Source organism: Chiloscyllium punctatum, chromosome 15, assembly GCF_047496795.1.
Source record: "Chiloscyllium punctatum isolate Juve2018m chromosome 15, sChiPun1.3, whole genome shotgun sequence".
Taxonomy (NCBI): Eukaryota; Metazoa; Chordata; class Chondrichthyes; order Orectolobiformes; family Hemiscylliidae; genus Chiloscyllium; species Chiloscyllium punctatum.
The window spans coordinates 48672211-48692606 of record NC_092753.1 but is presented as its reverse complement, the minus strand read 5'-3'; the positions used below and the strand labels follow the sequence as shown (position 1 = coordinate 48692606).

At 40.7% G+C, this 20396-nt stretch overlaps 1 protein-coding gene across 1 annotated transcript in view; it reads left to right on the top strand.

The window, feature by feature from the left end:
* Positions 1–20396, top strand: part of LOC140486223 (uncharacterized) — a 50763-nt gene that overhangs the window by 15410 nt on the left and 14957 nt on the right. Inside the window, exon 2 of the mRNA XM_072585066.1 lies at positions 6818–6840. Within this exon, the coding sequence (XP_072441167.1) occupies positions 6818–6840 (23 nt within the window). The remainder of the gene's footprint in view (positions 1–6817; positions 6841–20396) is intronic.

Here is a 20396-nt window from a genome sequence, read left to right as displayed (position 1 = left end):
TCAAGAAGAGGAGTAGAGACAACCCTTGAAATTATAGTCTTGTGAGCCTATAGGGATTGAGTTTTGGAGCCATAAGGGCATGCTGCAGCCGTACAAAACTCTGGTGCGGCCGCACTTGGAGTATTACGTACAGCTCTGATCACTGTATTATAGGAAAGATATGAAGGCTTTGGAAAGAGTTCAGGGGAAATTTACTAGGATGATGCCTGCTATGGAGTGAAGGTCTTATGAGGAATGGCTGAGGGACTTGAGGCTGTTTTCATTAGAGAGAAGAAGGTTGAGAGGTGACTTAATTGAGACATATAAGATAGTCAGAGGGTTAGATAAGGTGGACAGGGAGAGCCTTTTTCCTCGGATGGCGATGGCTAGCACAAGGGGACATAGCTTTAAATGTAGGGGTGATAGATAAAGGTCTGATGTCTGAGTTAGTTTCTTTACTCAGAGTAGTAGGGGCGTGAAACGCATTGCTGGGCACAGTAGTAGATTCTCCAACTTTAAGGGCATTTAAATGGTCATTGGATAGGCATATGGACGAGAATAGAATAGTGTAGGTTAGATTGGCTTCAGATTGGTTCCACAGGTCGGTGCAACATTGAGGACCAAAGTGTCCGTACTGTGCTGTAATGTTCTATGTTTTTCTGCCTGTTTTTGTGCATTTTGGCTGATGAAAGGCTATTGGCATTGCGTGGGAGTCTTGCAGTCTAACCTCAAGCAGCTCTGTACCTAAGAGGCTCAGTCTCAGACTACACCTTACTGGCTTGGGCAACAGTGGTCTGGACGGACTCCATGAAAGGCAACAGCAAGAATGTCGCAGTGTCCCAGCAGAAGCAAAACAAAACTGTCACCCTCAAAGAGAACAATTGAATCGTACTCCAAGGAACAATTCCAAATTCCCTGGGGTAAATTCTCAGCGAAAAGAGAAGGTTTTAATGATAGAGTTGCATTGAGGAGAGGGGCAGGAAAGCAAGTGGTGCATGAATAGACCATCTGCACCTTCTAAATGAAAAGATATTGTGGGGTGAGGGCGGAGTGGGCTGTGAGAAAGATGACAATGGGCAGCACGGTGGCTCAGTGGTTAGCACTGCTGCCTCACAGTGCCAGGGACCTGGATTCGATTCCAGCCTTGGATGACTGTCTGCGTACAATGGCACGTTTTCCCCGTGGATCTGTGTGGGCTGCCTCTGGGTGTTCCCATTTCTTCCCACAGTCCAAAGGTGTATAGGTTAGTTGGATTGGCCACACAAAATTTCCCCATTGGCCAAGGAGTGCGCAGTGACAATATGGCAGTAAGGAGTGCTGAGACGAAGTGGGATGTTCTTCAGAGGGTTGGTGCAGACTCAAAGGACTTTATGGCCTCCATCTGCACAATAGGCATTCTATGATTCTAATTAGTATACTGTCATCCTGCCTTTAGTCCTACAGCTGGTCCCAGCTTTAGCCATGGCTGCTGTGATAATGGTGAGCATTGTCTTTGCCTTCACATAAGGGCAGACAGCTGTGCCTGGCCCTGCTAGTTTACACCTGCTGCTCATGCTTGTGGGTTGACTTGTCTAATAACGGAGAGCAAAATGAGAATGTGGTGCAATGCGCTTGACTGATGTGGCTAGCATAGCTGGTTGCGTGTGGAAACTGAGAAATGGGGGCACGATGCTTGCAGCAGTGCTGTGTGAGAGGAGGAGCTGAAGCTCTGAATATGAGGTATGAAATGTGGCCAGTAGAGCTTATTGTCATGTGAATGAAGGCAAGGCGGTGACGGGAACAGTCAATGAGACTCAATGTTCATTTGTAAGGATATGCCATTTAAAGAAGCAAACCCTGACCCTCATCTCTCATGGGATATCATTGACCTTATTATTGACTGTCACTGCTTCTTCAGTGTTTGCCTGGAAGCCCCTCATGGCCTTCCTTGCTGTGAACCTCCAGCATCAAGGCACGCAGTAATGTTTTGCCACTGAGCATGAGCCTTGTTTTGTTGCACCGTTCTTCAGTACTCTTTCCGCTCAGAACACACTCTTCTCCAACCACCTACAGAACCTGTTGCAACCAGAATACACCTACCTGTTTTCTTGCCTAGCTTTAGGTACTGTAGTCTGCTTTTAGATACACTAGCTTCACATTCACTTGTAGTAGCTGAGGACTTCACCTCTTTCGTAGCCTGTTAAGTGCTGGCTGCATTCTATAATTTTGTCTGATTTGGAAGGAACAATTATGGTAGACTGTGTGATTCATGTTCGCTGGGTTGGTTTTCAGGTGCTAATCAAATTTGCACTGACCCACCCCCTCAGGAAACTCTAGTGACATTCCTCAGGTCTGATGATGAGAGTTCCAATACTTATAATTTCCAATAATATGGTAATTTGCACTTCATTGGATTACACCTGTCCAGAAATTGGAGTATTGTTTTTCTGAATATTTGGTAACAGATTGTGACTGATCTATCTTAAAACCTCAAAAGGCAGAACACAATCAATTGTAAAGTGCAAAAAATGACAAAAAAAGTAGAAAGAATATATACATGGGCACTCAGACACAATAGTTGAAATAAATATGCAAAAACAAACTGGCCTTGCCAGCAATATCCATGTCCCATAAAATAATTTTAAAAACCTCGATAAGGTTAAAGTATAGTAAAGTTAAAATAGGAGTTGTTTCTTTCATATTGTTAAAATTATCATGAAAATCGTTTCTCAATATTCAGCTTTTATCATTTGATTTTAATAGATGAGACTTCCATGGGTTAAAAGTGGTTTTAAAAACAATGTTACTGCCTTAAACTGACAGATATAATCACCTGACAAGACCAGGCAGCCTGTATGGTTGCCTCAACTTTCCACTTTTATTCAGGAGACACTGGACTAAGTCTTGGCTGTCTCACTTCCATCGAACTTCTTGGAGGATTCCTGTCCTTGACAGCTAGTGGATTTTCTTGTGCTCTCATCTCAAAGTCACCTCATTAATGAACTACCGTGCCCCAATAGCATCCCTCTTGTCTGATTCTACCATTTGCTGTAGCCAGAAGATCTCAACATTCCTTGCATATTCCTGAATAGACCACCATCACTTGGACTTTAAAAGGCAGCTGACAATGCAGGACCACACTGCATGGATAGTGACATGGATAGTGATATTTGCCCCAGACCTTTGCAGGGAAGGGAAAATTGCTCCCTTCATCTCCTTTCAGACAGAGGCCTGAGATTTCTGGTGATGGGTAGATGTGGAAGGTGGGGTTAGGGGGTGTTTTGACAGCATGTCCACTTCCCGTATCAAATTCAATGGGGGAAACGAGATCAGACCCTGTCTGCCTGATCTGATGTTGACACCCACTCAGTCACCTATATCTTGAAGTGTTTCTTCTGTGACTATTAAAAGTGTGTCACTTACTTTCATTCAACATTGGGATATGCATTAAGTGTAAAACTATCTCTAACCGGCTACTCTACTATTCAGGGTAGGGGTCTGTGACACAGTGGTCATGTCCCACCAGCTCCAGAGGTGCGTCATATAAAGTTGAGAAAAGCATATCTAGCATTCAGTAATGAGAATGACCAGAAATAATGATGCAACACTCAAAACTCAAATTAAACACTAACATCCTTAAGGAATCATATTTGAGTTGAAAAGTCAGTTCTGCTTCCCTCTCCAGATACTGAGTTTTTCTGGCACTTTATGACCATTGGACAAATGCAAGTATTTACATTTTTGATGTCACTGATTTCGAACAAACCCACTGCTCTGGAATTTAAAGACAGATGCAATTTCATCAAGAACATAAAAGGAAACCTGTCTCCTAGTTTCTCTCTGTTTCAAAAACTCTGACGTTGTCAGATGTCAGTTTGTGTCTTTCTCTCCCATAACTTTCAAAACACTTGATACCAAAGCAATGAGCAATATCGATCCATTTCCTTTTCTTGGATAATTTGGCTCTAGATTTTTGTGTCCATAAAACTTCTCTGAAGTTCTAGCTTGGTATTAAAATAAGGTATTGCTCTAACAAAATATTTATTGATTACAATTCAAATTTACGATGTTTGCCAGTTTTGCGAAATGTATCTGAAAGTTTTTTAACAGTGATTCTGTTCATCTGTTAATGCTACTCCCTGAGATTGAAGAGCTTCTGCAATCCTTAGTAGCAAATTTCTATGAAAAGTATAATCAAACCAGTGAAAATTATTGCAGTGTCTTGCGTAAGAGCCTATTTAACAAAGCTCACAATTATTGTTGAGAAATGGGGAAATTTCACGGAGGTCCTGCCATAAACAGCTTCATTTTGTGAACTTGATTTTCACTAATGAAGAATATTAAATCAGGACTGGCATTGAGCAATGTTTATAAATATTTATGCAATTATTTAGAAAGCTGTCAACTGGTTATACCACCTAGTATTAAGATTAGATTAGATCTCTTACAGTGTGGAAAAAGGCCCTTTGTTCCATCTAATCCTCCAAAGAGTGACCCACCCAGAACCATTTCCCTCTCACTAATGCACCTAACTCTACGGGCAATTTAGCATGGCCAATTCACCTGACCTGCATATCTTTGGACTGTGGGAGGAAACCGGAGCAACCGGAAGAAACCCACGCAGACACGGGGAGAATGTGCAAACTCCACACAGACAGTTACCCGAGGCTGGAATCGAACCTGGGACTCATATCACTCTTTTATATAAAGAGCAATTTGTAAGGAATAATGAAACAAAAGATCACAGACCTGAACACACAGTGAAAATCTTGATGTTACCTTAAGTCTAGAAATAATCACCAAACCTACTCCTCAATTAGATGCTTTATTGAGGCAAAAACAATCAAAAGCCTATATCCTTCCTCCACTGACCTGGTGGAGATGTTAAACTCCACTTATTATTTCAGTAACCAAGATCCATCCATCCAGACCTTCAAGGATGTCCAGCTTTCAGGAAAAACAAAGGTTTTGGAGTATCCACCTTGGGTGCAACGGAAAGGATTCCAGAGGGAAAGCTTGTCAAGAAGAAAACATGACAGAAAATACTGAAGCAAAACATGATTGATATACAAAAGCAAAATCCCAGTCATGCTGGAGATCTGAAAAATAAAACACAAAATGCTGGAATTATTGACAGTGATCAGTCAGTGCCTATATCGAGAGAATCAGAGTCAACATTTCAGGCCCATGTTGGCATTTCATCAAAACTGATAAACTCATTCTCCCAGAAGGACCTTTATCCAGTCCTTTGTTGTTCTCTCTCCATCTCTACCTATTGTTCACTCCATCTCCCACCCCTCCTGTAACATATATACCAACCTTTTCTATCAGTTCTGAAGAAGGGTCACTGAAACTGAAATGTTAACTCTACTTTTCTCTCGACATGTGCTGACTAACCTGCTGAGGTTAGCCAGCAATTTCTGTTTGGTTTCTGATCAGGTGTCATCCAACTGAGACATTAACTGTGGTTTTTTCTAATGTCTGACCTGCTGAGTTGACTTAAGCCTAGGTTTTCTGGCTCAGAGGTTGGGATACTACCAAAGCACCTCACGAGTTCTTCCTGTTCCTCTTACCAGCTCTGTGCTGAAGTGTCTCATGTGGAATGCTGCTTTCGCATTGAATCCACACCGCCTGTCCGAAGAGCATCCCAACCCTATCCCATTCCTACATTTCCCATGGCTATTCCACCCAGCCTGCTCATCCCTGAACAATGTGTTTGAATAGTGGAAGGAAACCGGAGCACCGAGAGGAAACACACGCAAAAGTTGGGTTGGGGGGTGGGCACGGGTGGTGGGAAGAATGTGCAAACTCTACTCAAACAGTTGCTCGAGGCTAGAGTTGAACCTGGGTCCGTGAGATAGTTGTGCTAACCAGTGAGCCACTGTGCCACCTGAGCTTGCTCAAAATTAAGTTGCAGATAAGCCAGAATTCATTGTAATTTAATATTTGCAAAATGAAATCTAATCTGTTTACCTACCAGGAAGTATGGATGCTAACACCTGATGAAATTCTCCTCCATGATGCCTAATACAGCTCAGTTTGTTTGACATATAAGGACCGCCCTTACCTGCTCAATGCTTATTCCAACATGCAGAATATCACTTACCTACTTCCATTATCAAGATAAATGTCCATGCTCCTAGCTCATCTCTGCACTCATTGAAATTCATGCATCTATCACCTTTTTAACATCCTTCACATTGGATATAAATTCTAACTTAACCAAAATGCTGCTACCTGTCTCCTATCTTGTATAAAATTCCACACATTTATCCCTCCAGTCTTTGCGGATCCCCATGGGATCCCTGAATATCAATTTCAAGTCTCACATTTAGGCTTCAAGTGCTTCCACTGTTTTGCTCAATCTGGCCTTTACAATCTCCTCCTACTTTCTTGTTCATGTCAGTTCACTTCCCACTCTGCTCATACTGCATTACCCTTGTCACCAATTCACCTTCAGTGGCAACGCTTTCAGCTGAGAAACTTCTACATTTTGCCGCAATCTCCATTTTGTTCTGTCTTTCTGCACCATTTCCCACCTTTAAAATAATCTCTTCAATTATGCTCATGAACATGCCCCTCCAACATTAGTACTTCTTTAGATCTGATACCCTTCCAGAGGGTACATTGGTTCATCTTATATTTGTTAAAATGTTTGCAATTGAATATAGTTATTGACATTGATATATGTTATTTGGTCTGAAACTGTATAGTGAACCATTTTGTTTCATTATCAGTCTTACAAATGCAGTTCATGTTGCTTGAGGTTTCGGTAATGCCTTGAATAAGAAGATTGAGATGAAAGGTAATATTTTGAAACCAAGAGTATATTAATTTTGTTTTTTACCTTTTTTTTCAGAAAGGAATATGACCAAGAATTGGGTGAGTTTCATTTCATTTGGCAATTGAGTTACAGTATAAGAATACAGTGCCATGGTTTTCCAATTAAAGTAGATTCATATTAAAGAAAAATAAGACATTGTCATGTTAAATCATAAGTGACTTTACTTGTAGCTCAGTGGATAAATCCAAAAGATGTGATACTAATCTATATAGCCTGGGCAAGTTGCAGGCTTGGTATATGCTAATTTTATTGATTTCAAAATAGATGGTGTTTGGTGGTAAAAATGGCCTAAAAATGCATGTAGTTGTTGGGACATGTGACATTTTTAAAAAGAATCAGTAAAATTAGTTTGTGAGAAGTGAATTCAGGAATTAAAACTTCCTCAGAAATACTATTCTTAATATTGCGTTTACAATGAAACAGAAATTTCTCCATAATAACTCATGCTGACTCTGCTTTACTTGGAGTAATGATTCACAATTGCTATCAGAGCTTCAGTGACAAAATCTATATATATTTTAATTGGTAGTGGATTGCAATGTTCCATTTCAATATACATTGAAAATTCCTATCATTTTTCTATCCCTGCCACAACACAGATCGACCGTACCAAAATCACAAATGACATTCTAGTTGGCTTTGTCTGTGGTCATTTTTTTTATTGCATCTACAGCCTCTGACATTTTTGGCCACATTCTCTTCCTTTTATGCCTCTCCTTCATCATCTGTCAAGTTCAACTGCCCACGGTTGGTTTCATTCTTTTTATATATTCAGTTTTAGCCAGAGAATGATCTGTAGTCTCATACCAATAATTGTGGTGCTCCCCAAAAGGATCTATCCTTGGCACAAATCTATTTCTCATCTAAATGCTGCCCTTGGCAAAAACATGTGAGAATGTAAGGAATAGGAGCTGGAGTAGGACATTTGGCCTCTTAATGCTGCTCCACAATTGTGTAAGGTCTTGCCAAATATAATTTTTGGTATCAACTCCACTTTCTTGTGTGCCCTGATAATCTGACTGTTTTATAGATCAAAAGCATGTCTAACCTCGCCTTGAATGTATTAAATGATCCAGCCTCCTCTGTTCCCTGGGTAAAAATGAATGATTCATGGAAGAGATTCCTCTCTTTTATATAAGGGAAACCATATTCTGAAAGCAGTCCTAGTTTCTACAAGGGGAAATATCCTCTTAGTATCTACCCAGGCAGAACCCTAAAAATTCAGTAAGATCATCTCTCACTCCTCTACACTCCAATGAGTATAAACTCAACTTTTTCAACATTTCTTCATTAGACAGAACATCGGGTTTAACATATGCACCCAGCTCCACATCAATACCAGCACTTCTGAGTCCTCCACTATCTCTGATTTGTCATGCAGTTTCTCTAACATTCACTTCTGAATCAGCAGACATCTGCTCTATTTACATTGTTTAAGAAAGCTGTAAGGAGATGTCTGGAAACTATTGACCTGTGAGTTTGACATAGGTGGTAGTTAAATTGTTGGAGGTGATTCTGAAAAATAGGATTTACATGCTTTGGAGAGTGTTACGACACGAGGTAAACCCCTCTGCTAGTTTAAACCCGACCCACAGAGAAGCTCACCTCACACCAAAATCTGTTAAATTTTAAGAGGCAAAGAACTATCCCAGATGTCACTATTTGAACTAAAAATTAACAATATTGTTCTTTAAGTCCAACAGAGAACATTAAAACAACAACTATTTATAACTCCTTTCTGTTAAACCTATCTTTTACCTCCCTCTCTACAATACTGGTCTGATACGTTCCCTCTTAAATTTATGACAAATTCATTTCGAAACCAGTTATCATCGTTGGATTTCGAAATGTTTCTGTAGATTTCTCCAAGTCGGCTTCAGTATTCTGTACAAATCTCTTATGGACAGGTACCTTTCAGAGACCTATTCTGCTGGCAGTCTTGGTGCTTGCTTGGCTGTTGTTGGCAGTTCTCTCCCTAACTGTTCAAAATGTCTGGTTTTATACCCCAAAACATCAGATCTTTCATTGGTTTGATGTCATCCCAATGGTAAAATTCAAATTCGATTGGATTTTCGTATCCGGGGCATAATTTAAACTGATTGGCCAAATTTGAATTTGTTTTTGTTGCTTGACAATGCAACTCCAGCTATTTGTTTCAACCAAATGTTACATTTTTAAATTGTTCAGCACACTCTGTGCTTTCAATCAGTCCTTGCCAGCTTCCTCTTGCTCTTAAAGGTACAGTACACATACCTACACCTTCATAATAAGAGGCAAGGATTGATTAGGGATAGTCAGCATGGTTTCTTTGCAAGGAAAATCATGTTTCACAACTTGATTGAGTTTTTTTAATAAAGTAACCAAAAATATTCATGAACGCAGAGCGGTAGACATTGAATACTTGGACTTTAGGAAAACCTTTGACAAAGCTCCGCATGATAGACTAATTAGTAACATTACACCACATGGGATTTAGGATGTGCATGCCTATTGGATACAAAATTGGCTTTACAGCAGGACACAGAGGATGGTGGTAAAGGGTTGTTTTTCAATCTGGAGGTCTGTCACCAGTGATGTTCCACAGGGATTGGTACTGGATCCATTTTTGTTTGTCATTTATATAAATGATTTGGATGAGAATATAGGAGCTATGGTTAGTAAGTTTGCAGATGACACTAACATTGGTGCTATAATGGACAATGAAGAAAGTTATATAAGATTACAAAGAAATCTTGATTATTTGGGTCAAGGGGCTGAGGAGTGGCAGATGGAGTTTAATTTAAATAAATGTGAGGAATTACATTTTGGTAATACAAACAAGGACAGAACTTATACAATTAATGCTGGGGCCCTGGATAGTGTTGTAAAGGATAGAGACCTAGGGGTTCAGGTACATTTTTTTAAAAATTGCATCACTGGTTGACAGGGTCATTAAGAGGGTGTTTAACACACTTGCTTTCATTACTCAATTTGAGCATCGGAGTTGGAATGTCATGTTGGTATTATACAGGATGTTGGTGAGGCCTCTTCTGTAGTACTGTGTTCAATTCTGATCGCCTGTTATGGAAAGGATATTATTAAACTGGAGAAGGCTCAGAAAAGATTTACCAGGATGTGGCTGGGAGTGGAGGATTTGAGGTACAAAAATAGACTAGAGAGACTGGGAGTGTAGAAAGTTAAAGGTGATCCTATTGAGGTTTATAAAATCATGAGGAAAATCATAAGGTGAATGACCATGGTCTTTTTCCCTCGGGTGGAGGAGTTAAAAAACTAGGGGAAATTTTTTTAAGGTGAAAGAAGAAAGAGTTAAAATCATGTGAGGTATAACTTTTTTACACAGAAAGTTGTTTGTGTGTGAACTGCCAGAGGAAGTGGTGGATGCGGGTACAGTTGGAACATTTAAGAAACATTCGGATAATTTGAGGAATAGGAAAAGTTTGGAGGGATCTGGGTTGAATGCAAGCAGGTGGGACTAGCTTAGTTTGGGATTATGATCGGTGTGGACTTGTTAGACCGACAGGTCTGTTTCCACACTGTATGACTCTATAATTCTAAATGAGAAGACAAAAGACATCAACTGGAATTTTACCAGGCCAGGCTGAAAGGGTTTTTAACATGGCAGCTAAAGGCAGTGGAGGGAGATCTGCTGGGTTTCTGTTACCAGGGTTATTGGTCAAATGCTGCAATGACAGTGACCATTTTATGAAGTTGTTACAATTCTACTGACATTAGCATGACCTTCCACTTTATGAAGAGTTCATCAGTTTCAATGAGGCATCTCCAAAGGGGCTTCAGAGATGACCTTCAAAGGTCAATTTGCTGCCTTAGTCCTATTGTTCACTCTCAGGTATTGGGGACCCACTTTGGTCCCCATATCAGGAATGATAAAATGTCAGGCATTGTCTTTAGGATCTGCCACAAACTCCATTCCTCAGTCACTATTTCACCTCCCTTCCTGGCTTGGATGTCTCACAAGCTATGATTTGGAGATGCCGGTGTTAGGCTGGGGTGTACAAAGTTAAAAATCACACAACACCAGGTTATAGTCCAATAGGTTTAATAGGAAGCACACTAGCTTTCGGAGCGTTGCTCCTTCATCAGGTGATAGTGGATGGCTCAATCCTAACACACAGAATTTATAGCAAAAATCTACAGTGATGTAACTGAAATTATACATTGAAAAATTAATTGCCTGTTAAGCCTTTCATCTGTTAGAATACCGTGATAGTTTCACTTCTTTCATGTGTAAATCACAAAACCTTTATTTTAAAAAGTTGCATTCTCGGGTTAGCTGTTAACAATGGTGATAGGTAGACAATATGTTGAAGGTGTTGGCCCCTGTGATCTCTATCTATGCCATGATGTTTAGATCGATTCTAATCTAAAAAGTGAGATAACGGACTTTTACATGAATGTATGCAGTTTTTGAGCAAAGTGCAATGTAACCCTGAAAGTACAAATTCACCCCACAAAATATATGTGTGCATGTGGGTCTTTGTCTGTCTGTATGTGTGTGTCTGTCTGGGGTGGGGGTTCTGAGTGTGAGAAAGTGTGTGTGTGTGTGTGTGTGTGTAGTGAGTGCAGAGTGTCTTAAGTCTGTGAGGGGGTGCATGTGTGAGTGTGTGTGTGTCTGTAAGAGTGTGTGTGGGTGTCTGTGTGCGCGTCTGTGTGTATGTGTGTCCGTGTGTATGTGTGTATAGGAGTGCCTGTGTGTGTGTGAGAGAGTGTGTGTAGGAGTAGCTGTGTGTGTGTGTAGTGCAATGGTGATCACCCTGTAATGTGACATGAACCCAAGGTCCCGATTGAGGCCCTCCCTGTGGGTACCGAACTTAGCTATCAGCCTCTGCTCGGCCACTTTTCACTGCTGCCTGTCCTGAAGTCCGCCTTGGAGGATGGTCACCCGAGGTCTGAGGCTGAATGTCCTGGACTACTGAAGTGTTCCCCAACGTATAAGGTAGACAACGTTGGCTGAGTCACATAAGTACCTGCCATGTACAAGGTGGGAGATGTCCCCACACGTAATGGTGGTATCTATATCCACACTCTGACACGTCTTGCAGCGTCCACCCTGACAGGGTTGTATGGTGTTATCCTGAGGGCCAGGCAGCTTGCTACGAACAACGATCTGTTTGAGGTTTGGTGGTTGTTTAAAGGCAAGTAGTGGAGGTGTGGGGAAGGTCTTGGTGATGTGCTCATCCTCATTGATAATGTGTTGCAGGTCACGAAGAACATGGTGTAATTTTTCAGCTCATGGGAAACACTGAACAGTGAAGGGTACCCTGTCGGTTGCAGCACGTGCCTGTCACCTGAGGAGCTCATTACGGTTCCTTGCTCTGGTACGTCGGAACTTGTGGTTGATGAGTTGGGCATTGTACCCCATTCTTGTGAGGGCATCCCTGAGTACTTCCAGGTGTCCGTCATGTTCCTCCTCACCTGAACAGATCCGGTGTATGTGTAGGGCTTGTCCATAGGGGACAGCTGTTTTAATATGTTTTGGGTGGAAGCTGGAGAAGTGTAGCATTGTGAGGTTGTCTGTGGGTTTGCGGTAGAGTGTGGTGCTGAGGTGTCCAAGAATGAGACAGATAGTCGAGAGTAGTCCATGTGAGTTTGATGGTGGGATGAAACTTGTTGATGTCACTGTGTAGTTTTATCAGTGACTCCTCGCCATGGGTCCAGAGGAAGGAAATGTCGTCTATGTACCTGGTGTATAATGTTGACAAGCTAGGTTCTGTCTCACGCGTTTGATCCATTGACACACCTTCAAGTAAAATGGCGAACCAAATCACTCTACTTATGCAGGAACAAATGTTTTTGAAATCCTCCTTTCTGCCTCTTTTTGCTATGTAAGGAAGTGCCTGTTTCTTTGCTAAATTAGTTGTTTTTTAAAAATTATATCACTGTTCAGTTTGAAGCAATTGTTAGATATACGCTCTCTTATTACAAGCCTAGGCTTGAAAACACACAGGTGTATGCCTGCGTTCTTATCCTTAACACACAGAATCAGTCTCCACTGATGGAGTGAAAGAATTTTTTCACAAAGAGGTCCCTTTTCACTCACAGCTCCATTATAATTCACAATCAGTTTGAAAATGCCTGCTGGTATGTGCAAATCTAGGTCTCATTGTTGCACTGCTATCCTTACAGCCACATTGCAGTGATTCAGTCAGGACACCATTACTGCTCTAATGTTCAATTCCACGACCAAGAGACACACAGAAACTGAGCACACAGAATTCTTCCATTCCAAGGTTACATTCTGTAATCTTAAGGAAAGAAAAGAGCAGTTGCATGATCAGTGATCATTACAAGTGGGGTAGATTTGTTAATGAAGGAAGGGATTATATAAAACTTTGGTGAGGCCTCTTCGGGAATACTGTGTCCAGTTCTGGTTGCCCAATTATAGGGAGGATGTTATTAAGCTGGAAGGGGTTCAGAAGAGATTGACCAGGATGTTGTTGGGTATGTTATATTTGTGTTATAAAGAAAAGCTGAATCGGCTGCAACGTTTTCCAAAGACTAGGGGTCACGATTTTAAGGTGAGAGGAGAGAGATTTAAAAAAGACATGAGAGGTAATTTTTTTACACAGAGGGTAATTCACATGTGGAATGAACTTCGAGGAAGTGTGGATGTGGGTACAATTACAAAGTTTAAAAATCTTTTGGATAGGTACATAAATAGGAAAGGTTTGGAGTCATATAGGTCAGGAGCAGGTAGGTGGGACTGGTTTAGTTTGAGTTTATATTTGGCATGGACTGGTTGAATCAAAGGATCTGTTTCTGTGCTGTGTGATTCTATGACTCTATGGTGAGTAGTCAGAAAGATCATGATGTGGCATCAGTTTGGGTGGAAATAAGGAAGGGAAAGAGTCATGGATGGAGTCATCCATAGGCCCTGAAGAGTAACCCCATTGTAGAATAAGGCACAACTCAGGCAATATTGAGGCATGTAAGAAGAACACCAGACTTTTTCCACTGATCAGCATATTAACTGAACAAATCAGAAGGGTCCACTCCCTGCGTCCCTATCTCCTCCACACTTTTGATGGTCTGCTTTGTCCTTAATGGGCTTTACAGTAAATTAATGAATTGGAAAACCCAGGCAATTTACTGCTGGTGGCTAAGAGATTAAAAATACCATGGGTGATTTGATGATGGGGAGAAAAAACATACAGTTCTGAGTAAGAGCACTTCTGGGTACATATATTAAAAAAACAAACAAAAAAGGAAACAAGCCAAATGGGAAAGAGTGACATGTCAGAAAAACTATAGAGTGTATCAGAGATCATTTGTTTATTTCTTAAAGCAATGTGTTGCAAAACCTACCCTGGAACAGACTATTTTAGATATAGCAGTGTGTAATGAGGTGTGACCAATAAGAAATCTGATAGTTAAGGATCCTTTAAGTAACAGCAAGGTAGAATTTCAAATTCACTTTGAGGGAGAGTAACTTAGATCTCAAACCAGTTTCCACCACTTAAAGAAGGCCAATTACAGAGGTTTGAAGAAAGATTGCCTAAAATGGGCTGAACCAGGTTAGTGGCAGTGGCTACTAATTCATAACGCTCAGCATAAATGTATTACAATCAAATAGAAGGGTGCAATGGGAAGGACGAAGCTCCCGTGGTTAGTAAAGCGATCAAATGATATTTCCAGTCAGAAACTATGGTACCCAGTATGGCAAATTTAGTAGTATGCCAGAGGGTTTGGAATTTTTTGGATCCAGCAGCAGATGACTAGAAAGCTAAATAAATGGAAGAAAATTGCTTATGAAAGTAAATTGTCAAGAAATATAAAAACAAGTGGTGAGAACTTTTAAATTATAAATGAAAAAAGAGAGCAACTAAAATGAGTTGTGGCGCCCTTGGCAGATGTAATGTTGATTTTAAAGTAGGTAACAGGTAAATTGCTGATAGAACAAACCCATATTTTGCATATTTCTTCATGGTGGAGGATTAGATATGATGATATTCAGAGGATAGTGGATAAACAATGTGCTAATCGGGAAAACAAAGGTCTTTTAGCAGTCTCTATAATGAGGGACAACATATTTGACAAACTAGTAGGACTGAAAGCAGACACATTAACAGTACCAAGAGTTTTAAAGAAAGTGGCTACAGATATAGTAGAGGCATTGTTCAAAATATTCCACAACTCACTCGATTTTGGGAGAGATCCAGTGGATTGGCAAAAGACTAAAGTCAGGACTCTGTTGAAGAAGGATAGAGACAGAAAGCAGGAAATGACAGGCAGTTAGCCTAACATCAGTTATTGGGAAAATGCTAAAGTCTGTCATTAAGGAAGAAATAGCAAAAGATTTAGAAAATTTAAACACAGTCAAACAAAGTCAGCATGGTTTTGTGAAAGGGAAATCTACTGTTACAAATTTGCGAGAATACTTTGTGGAAATAACAAAGTTGATAAAGGAGGGTAGATGTTGTGTTTTAGATTTCCAGAATGATTAGATAAGTTGTCACACAAAATGTCTTTGCAAACAATTTGAGCTCACAGTCTTGGGGGTCATGTGTTAGCAAGGTTTGAGGATCAGTTAACACACGAAAGCTAGAGAATCTGAATTAATGGGTCTTTTTCAGGTTTGACAGATGTAAGCAGTGAAGTGCCACAAGGATCAGTCATAAGGCCTCGGGTATTTAGTATGTATATAAAAGACTTGGAGGAGGGGACAAAATCAAATGCATCCAAATTTACTGACAAAACAAAATTAGGTGGGAGGGCATGTTGTGACGCAGACACGAGGAATTGGCAAAGGGGATATAAAGTGGTTGAGTAAGTGGGCAGGAATTTGGCAGATTAAGTTTATTGTCAGAAATTGTGAAGTCATGGACCTTGTTAGGAAGAATCAGAAAGTGCAGCGCAGACGGATATGTATCATGAAACACAAACTGTTAGCTGTCAGTTCAATGAGTAATTAAGGCAAATTAAATATTGGCCTTCACTGCCCAGGTTTGGAGTTTAAAAATAGGAAAAATCTTGTTTCAAGTTTACGGGATGTTGGTGAGGTCACACCTGGAGTAGTGGCATCGAAGACTGAAGAGATTCATTGGTTGATTCCTGGGTTCAATTGGTTGACTTCCTATGAATCGCTGAACAGATTATGCCTTTATTTATTGTAATTTAGATGAATGGGGAGTGACCTTATTGAAACATACAAGATTCTGAGGAGATTTGACAGGACAGTTGTTGAGAAAATGGTTCCATGAGTTGGGAATCTCAAACTAGGGGCCATAGTTACAGAATATGGGTACATTAATTTAAACTGAGATGCAAAGAAATTTTTTCTCTCAGAGGGCTGTGAATGTGTGGATTTCTCTCACACAGAAAGTCATGGCTAGATCACTGAATGCCCTTAAAGAGGGGGTACATAGTTTTCTGAAATATTAAGGAGTTGAGAGCTAAAACAAGTTGACACAAAAGAGGAGCTAAAGCCATGATTTTGGAGCAGATTTAAGGGGCTGAATGGCCTACTCCGACTCATGTTACTTACCCTCTTGTGTTTAATAAGACTGTAAATAATGCATTAGCTAGCAATTTACCACTCTTTCTGTTCTTTCAGTTTCACCTTAAAAACCATGTCTTTCCCTGAGCTATTGAATCTTCTCCTAATAGCTACATAAATGGCTTTGTATCAAGTTTATTTGATAGTGTTAATGTAATGTCTTGCAATATTATACTACCTTAAAAGACACTATAGCTACATCAAGGTGCATTTATGGTGAATTCACGTAACCTGCCAACATTTTACAACGTAACTATTAGACCTTAGATAGCAAAGTGTTAAAAAACAGCTCTGTAGCAAACCTAGATAATGAATAACATTCGACAAAACATAGAGATTGCAGACTAAACAAAACAAGTGGTGGAGATATCTGGCAAAACCATGAAAATTTAAAAGTAATGTTCTAAAACCCATTGAAATAACCTCACTTAAGCACACATAAAATAAATCACACCTGTGTACTGTAATCTTCCCTCCCACCAACTCTACTTCCCGTCTATTCCACAACTGGTTAATAATGTTTCAGATTGGCTCATCAACTCTTTTGTTGCACTAAACCACGAACACCTCTACTATTGTTGGGGTAGGATGGGGTAGGTAGGGGGAGGTTGTCGTGTATCAGCATAATTTCACCAAAGGAAGCAGAGACTGTTCAAAGGTGTGAAAGAACCAGGGTGTATCATAGTTTAGCACACTCATCTGCAAAACAAACTATGTGTAATTTTCTGGTCAATATTTTGGAAATTCAAAAGCAGTACCTTTTTAAAAATTAGATATAGCTATTTCTAAATATGCGTGAAAAACATATGTGTACAAGTCATAGAGTCATAGAGGTGTACAGCATGGGAACAAACCCTTTGGTCCAACCTGTCCATGCCGACCAGATATCCCAACCCAATCTAGTCCCACCTGCCAGCACCCGGCCCATATCCCTCCAAACCCTTCCTATTCATATACACATCCAAATGCCTCTTAAATGTTGCAATTGTAGCAACCTGCACCACTTCCTTTGGCAGCACATTCCTTACACTTAGCACCCTCCGTGTGAAAAAGTTCCCCCATAAGTCTCTTTTTTATCTTTCCCCTCTCACCCTAAACCTATGCCTCTAGTTTTGGACTCCCCGACCCGAGGGAAAATAATTTGCCTATTTACCCTATCCATACCCCTCATAGTTTTGTAAACCTCTATAAGGGTAATCCCTCAGCCTCCGATGCTCCAGAGAAAACAGCCCCAGCCTGTTCAGCCTCTCCCTATAGCTCAAATCCTCCAACCCTGGCAACATCCTTGTAAATCTTTTCTGAACCCTTTCAGGTTTCACAACATCTTTCTGATAGAAAGGAGACCAGAATTGCATGCAATATTCCAACAATGGCCTAACCAATGTCCTGTACAGCTGCAATATGACCTCCCAACTCCTGTACTCAATATTCTGACCAATAAAGGAAAGCATACCAAATGCCTTCTTCACTATTCTATCTACCTGCGACTCCACTTTCAAGGAGTTATGAACCTGCACTCCAAGGTCTCTCTATACAGTAACACTCCCTAGGACCTTACCATTAAGTGTATAAGTCCTGCTAAGATTTGCTTTCCCAAAATGCAGCACCTCACATTTATCTGAATTAAACTCCATCTGCTACTCCTCAGCCCATTGGCCCATCTGGTCAAGATCTTGTTGTAATCTGAGGTAACCCTCTTCGCTGTCCACTACACCTCCAATTTTGGTGTCTTCTGCAACCTTACTAACCGAACCTCTTATGCTTGCATCCAAATCATTTATGTAAATGACAAAAGTAGAGGACCCAACAACGATCTTTGTGGCATTTCATTGGTCACAGGCCTCTAGTCTGAAAAACAACCCTCCACCACCACCCTCTGTCTTCAACCTTTGAGCCAGTTCTGTATCCAAATGCCTAATTCTCCCTGTAGTCCATGAGATCTAACCTTGCTAATCAGTTTCCCATGGGGATCATTGTTGAATGCCTTACTGAAGTCCATATAGATCACATCTACTGCTCTGCCCTCATCAATCTTCTTTGTTACTTCTTCAAAAAACTCAATCAAATTTGTGAGACATGATTTCCCACACACAAAGCCATGTCGACTATCCCTAATCAGTCCTTGCCTTTCCAAATACATGTACATCCTGTCCCTTAGGATTCTCTCCAACAACTTGCCCACCACCGAGGTCAGGCTCACCGGTCTATAGTTCCCTGGCTTGTCCTTACTACCCTGTCTGCAAAGATCAGAGCTCTTTATTTTAATATCTGTAGCTCCTATTTTACACAAGAGTGCTGGACTAAGAATCTAAGTAAATAATCCCTTGCCTGACAACAAGTTGAGGTTGACTTAATATTGGGTTGGCTTTGAAACATCGGATTTATAGAAACTAACGATTCTGGGAATGAATGGAACCTGGTAAGGAGCTCAGCAATGATTGTACTTGCAAACTGTATCTGCACGACATACTCCAGTTGAAGTGTAACTTCTCAGAAAAATACGTGATTGATAGTATTTCTTCTGTGCTTTAGAACTATAGAACCCATTGCCACAGAACGCTATGGATCCATGTCATTGAGTGTATTTAAGTCAGAGGTAGATAGGTTGTTAAATATAAAGGGATCAAAGGTTACGTGGAGAAGGCATAAGAATGGGGTTGAGAAACATGTCAGCCATGATTGATGGGCTGAATGGCCTAATTTTGCTCCTTTATGTTATGATCTTATGCTCTTTTTTGATTAACCAACTGGTTCAAAGCAAGATCTATTGTTGTCGCTGAAGATTACAGCTAAGAAATTAACTTTTCAAATATTTAACTCCTGAAGTTGTTAATTTAATCGAAATGGCTAGTCAAGTGATGTGTTGCAGCAATAGTATGTGGGAACTGTTGGATGTTTTGACTGCTTGAAGAGCCTTGGCTCAGAGTTGATAAACTGGACTCCAAGATGCAGACACTGTAACACATTAGGGAACAGGAGAGTTAGTTTGACACTGTGTTTCAGAAGGCAGTCACATCTCTTAGATTAATTACATCAAATTTGATCCATGATCGGGGCTAGTAAAGTATGACTGCAATTAAGGCAGATAATGAGCTTTGGGATTTAGCTTTAGAGCAGCCACAGCCAATGTCCTTGTCCAGTAGGTGCTTTTATTCCCATTGTGGATATCGGCACAGACTGCAGGGTGGATGATCAAATTGACCACAGCACCATGGTATAGAGTGTCATTCAGTGGAGGGAAATAACTGAAACATAGACCTATTAGGGAATTGCATAGTTAGAGGGATAGATCCTGTTCTCTGCAACAAAGACAGAGAGTCCAGAAGACCGTATTGCGTACCTGGTGTTGAGGTATAGGGAATCTCTTCTGGGCTGGAAGGAACTTGGAGTTAGAGAGGCAATATCAAGTTGTCATAGTCCACATACTTAGAAATATTATGGGTAGGACTTGGACAGAGGTTCTGATGAAGGCTTAGTTTAGGGCTAAATTAAAAAGCAGAACCTCGAAGTTAATAGTTTCAGAATTACATGCTGAAACAAATGAAAATTACAATAGGGTAAATAACACTGGAGAGTTAAATATGTAGATCAAAGATTGGTGAAGAAGAAGGGTTTCATTGAATCCCTACAGTGTGGAAACAGGCCAATTGGCACAACAAGTCCACACCAACCCTTCCAAGAGTAATCCACCCAGACCCATTCCCTTAACTAATGCACCTGACCGTCACATCCATAGACACTATGGGCAATTTACCACGTTGATTTTAACCCTACTGTGAATCCTCTTGCAAGGATGCCTGCCTTGAAGAAGTTTTCCTCCTCTCTCTACAAGAATCTCAGGGAGTCCCTCTCCCACTGCAACTCCCAGGTACTCTATGCTACTTTCTCCCCACCCCCACCCTCCTCTAGCTTATCTCTCCACACTTCAGGCTCACTGCCTTTATTCCTGATGAAGGGCTTTTGCCCGAAACTTCGATTTCAAAGCTACTTGGATGCTGCCTGAACTGCTGTGCTCTTCCAGCACCACTAATCCAGAATCTGGTTTCCAGCATCTGCAGTCATTGTTTTTACCACGCAATT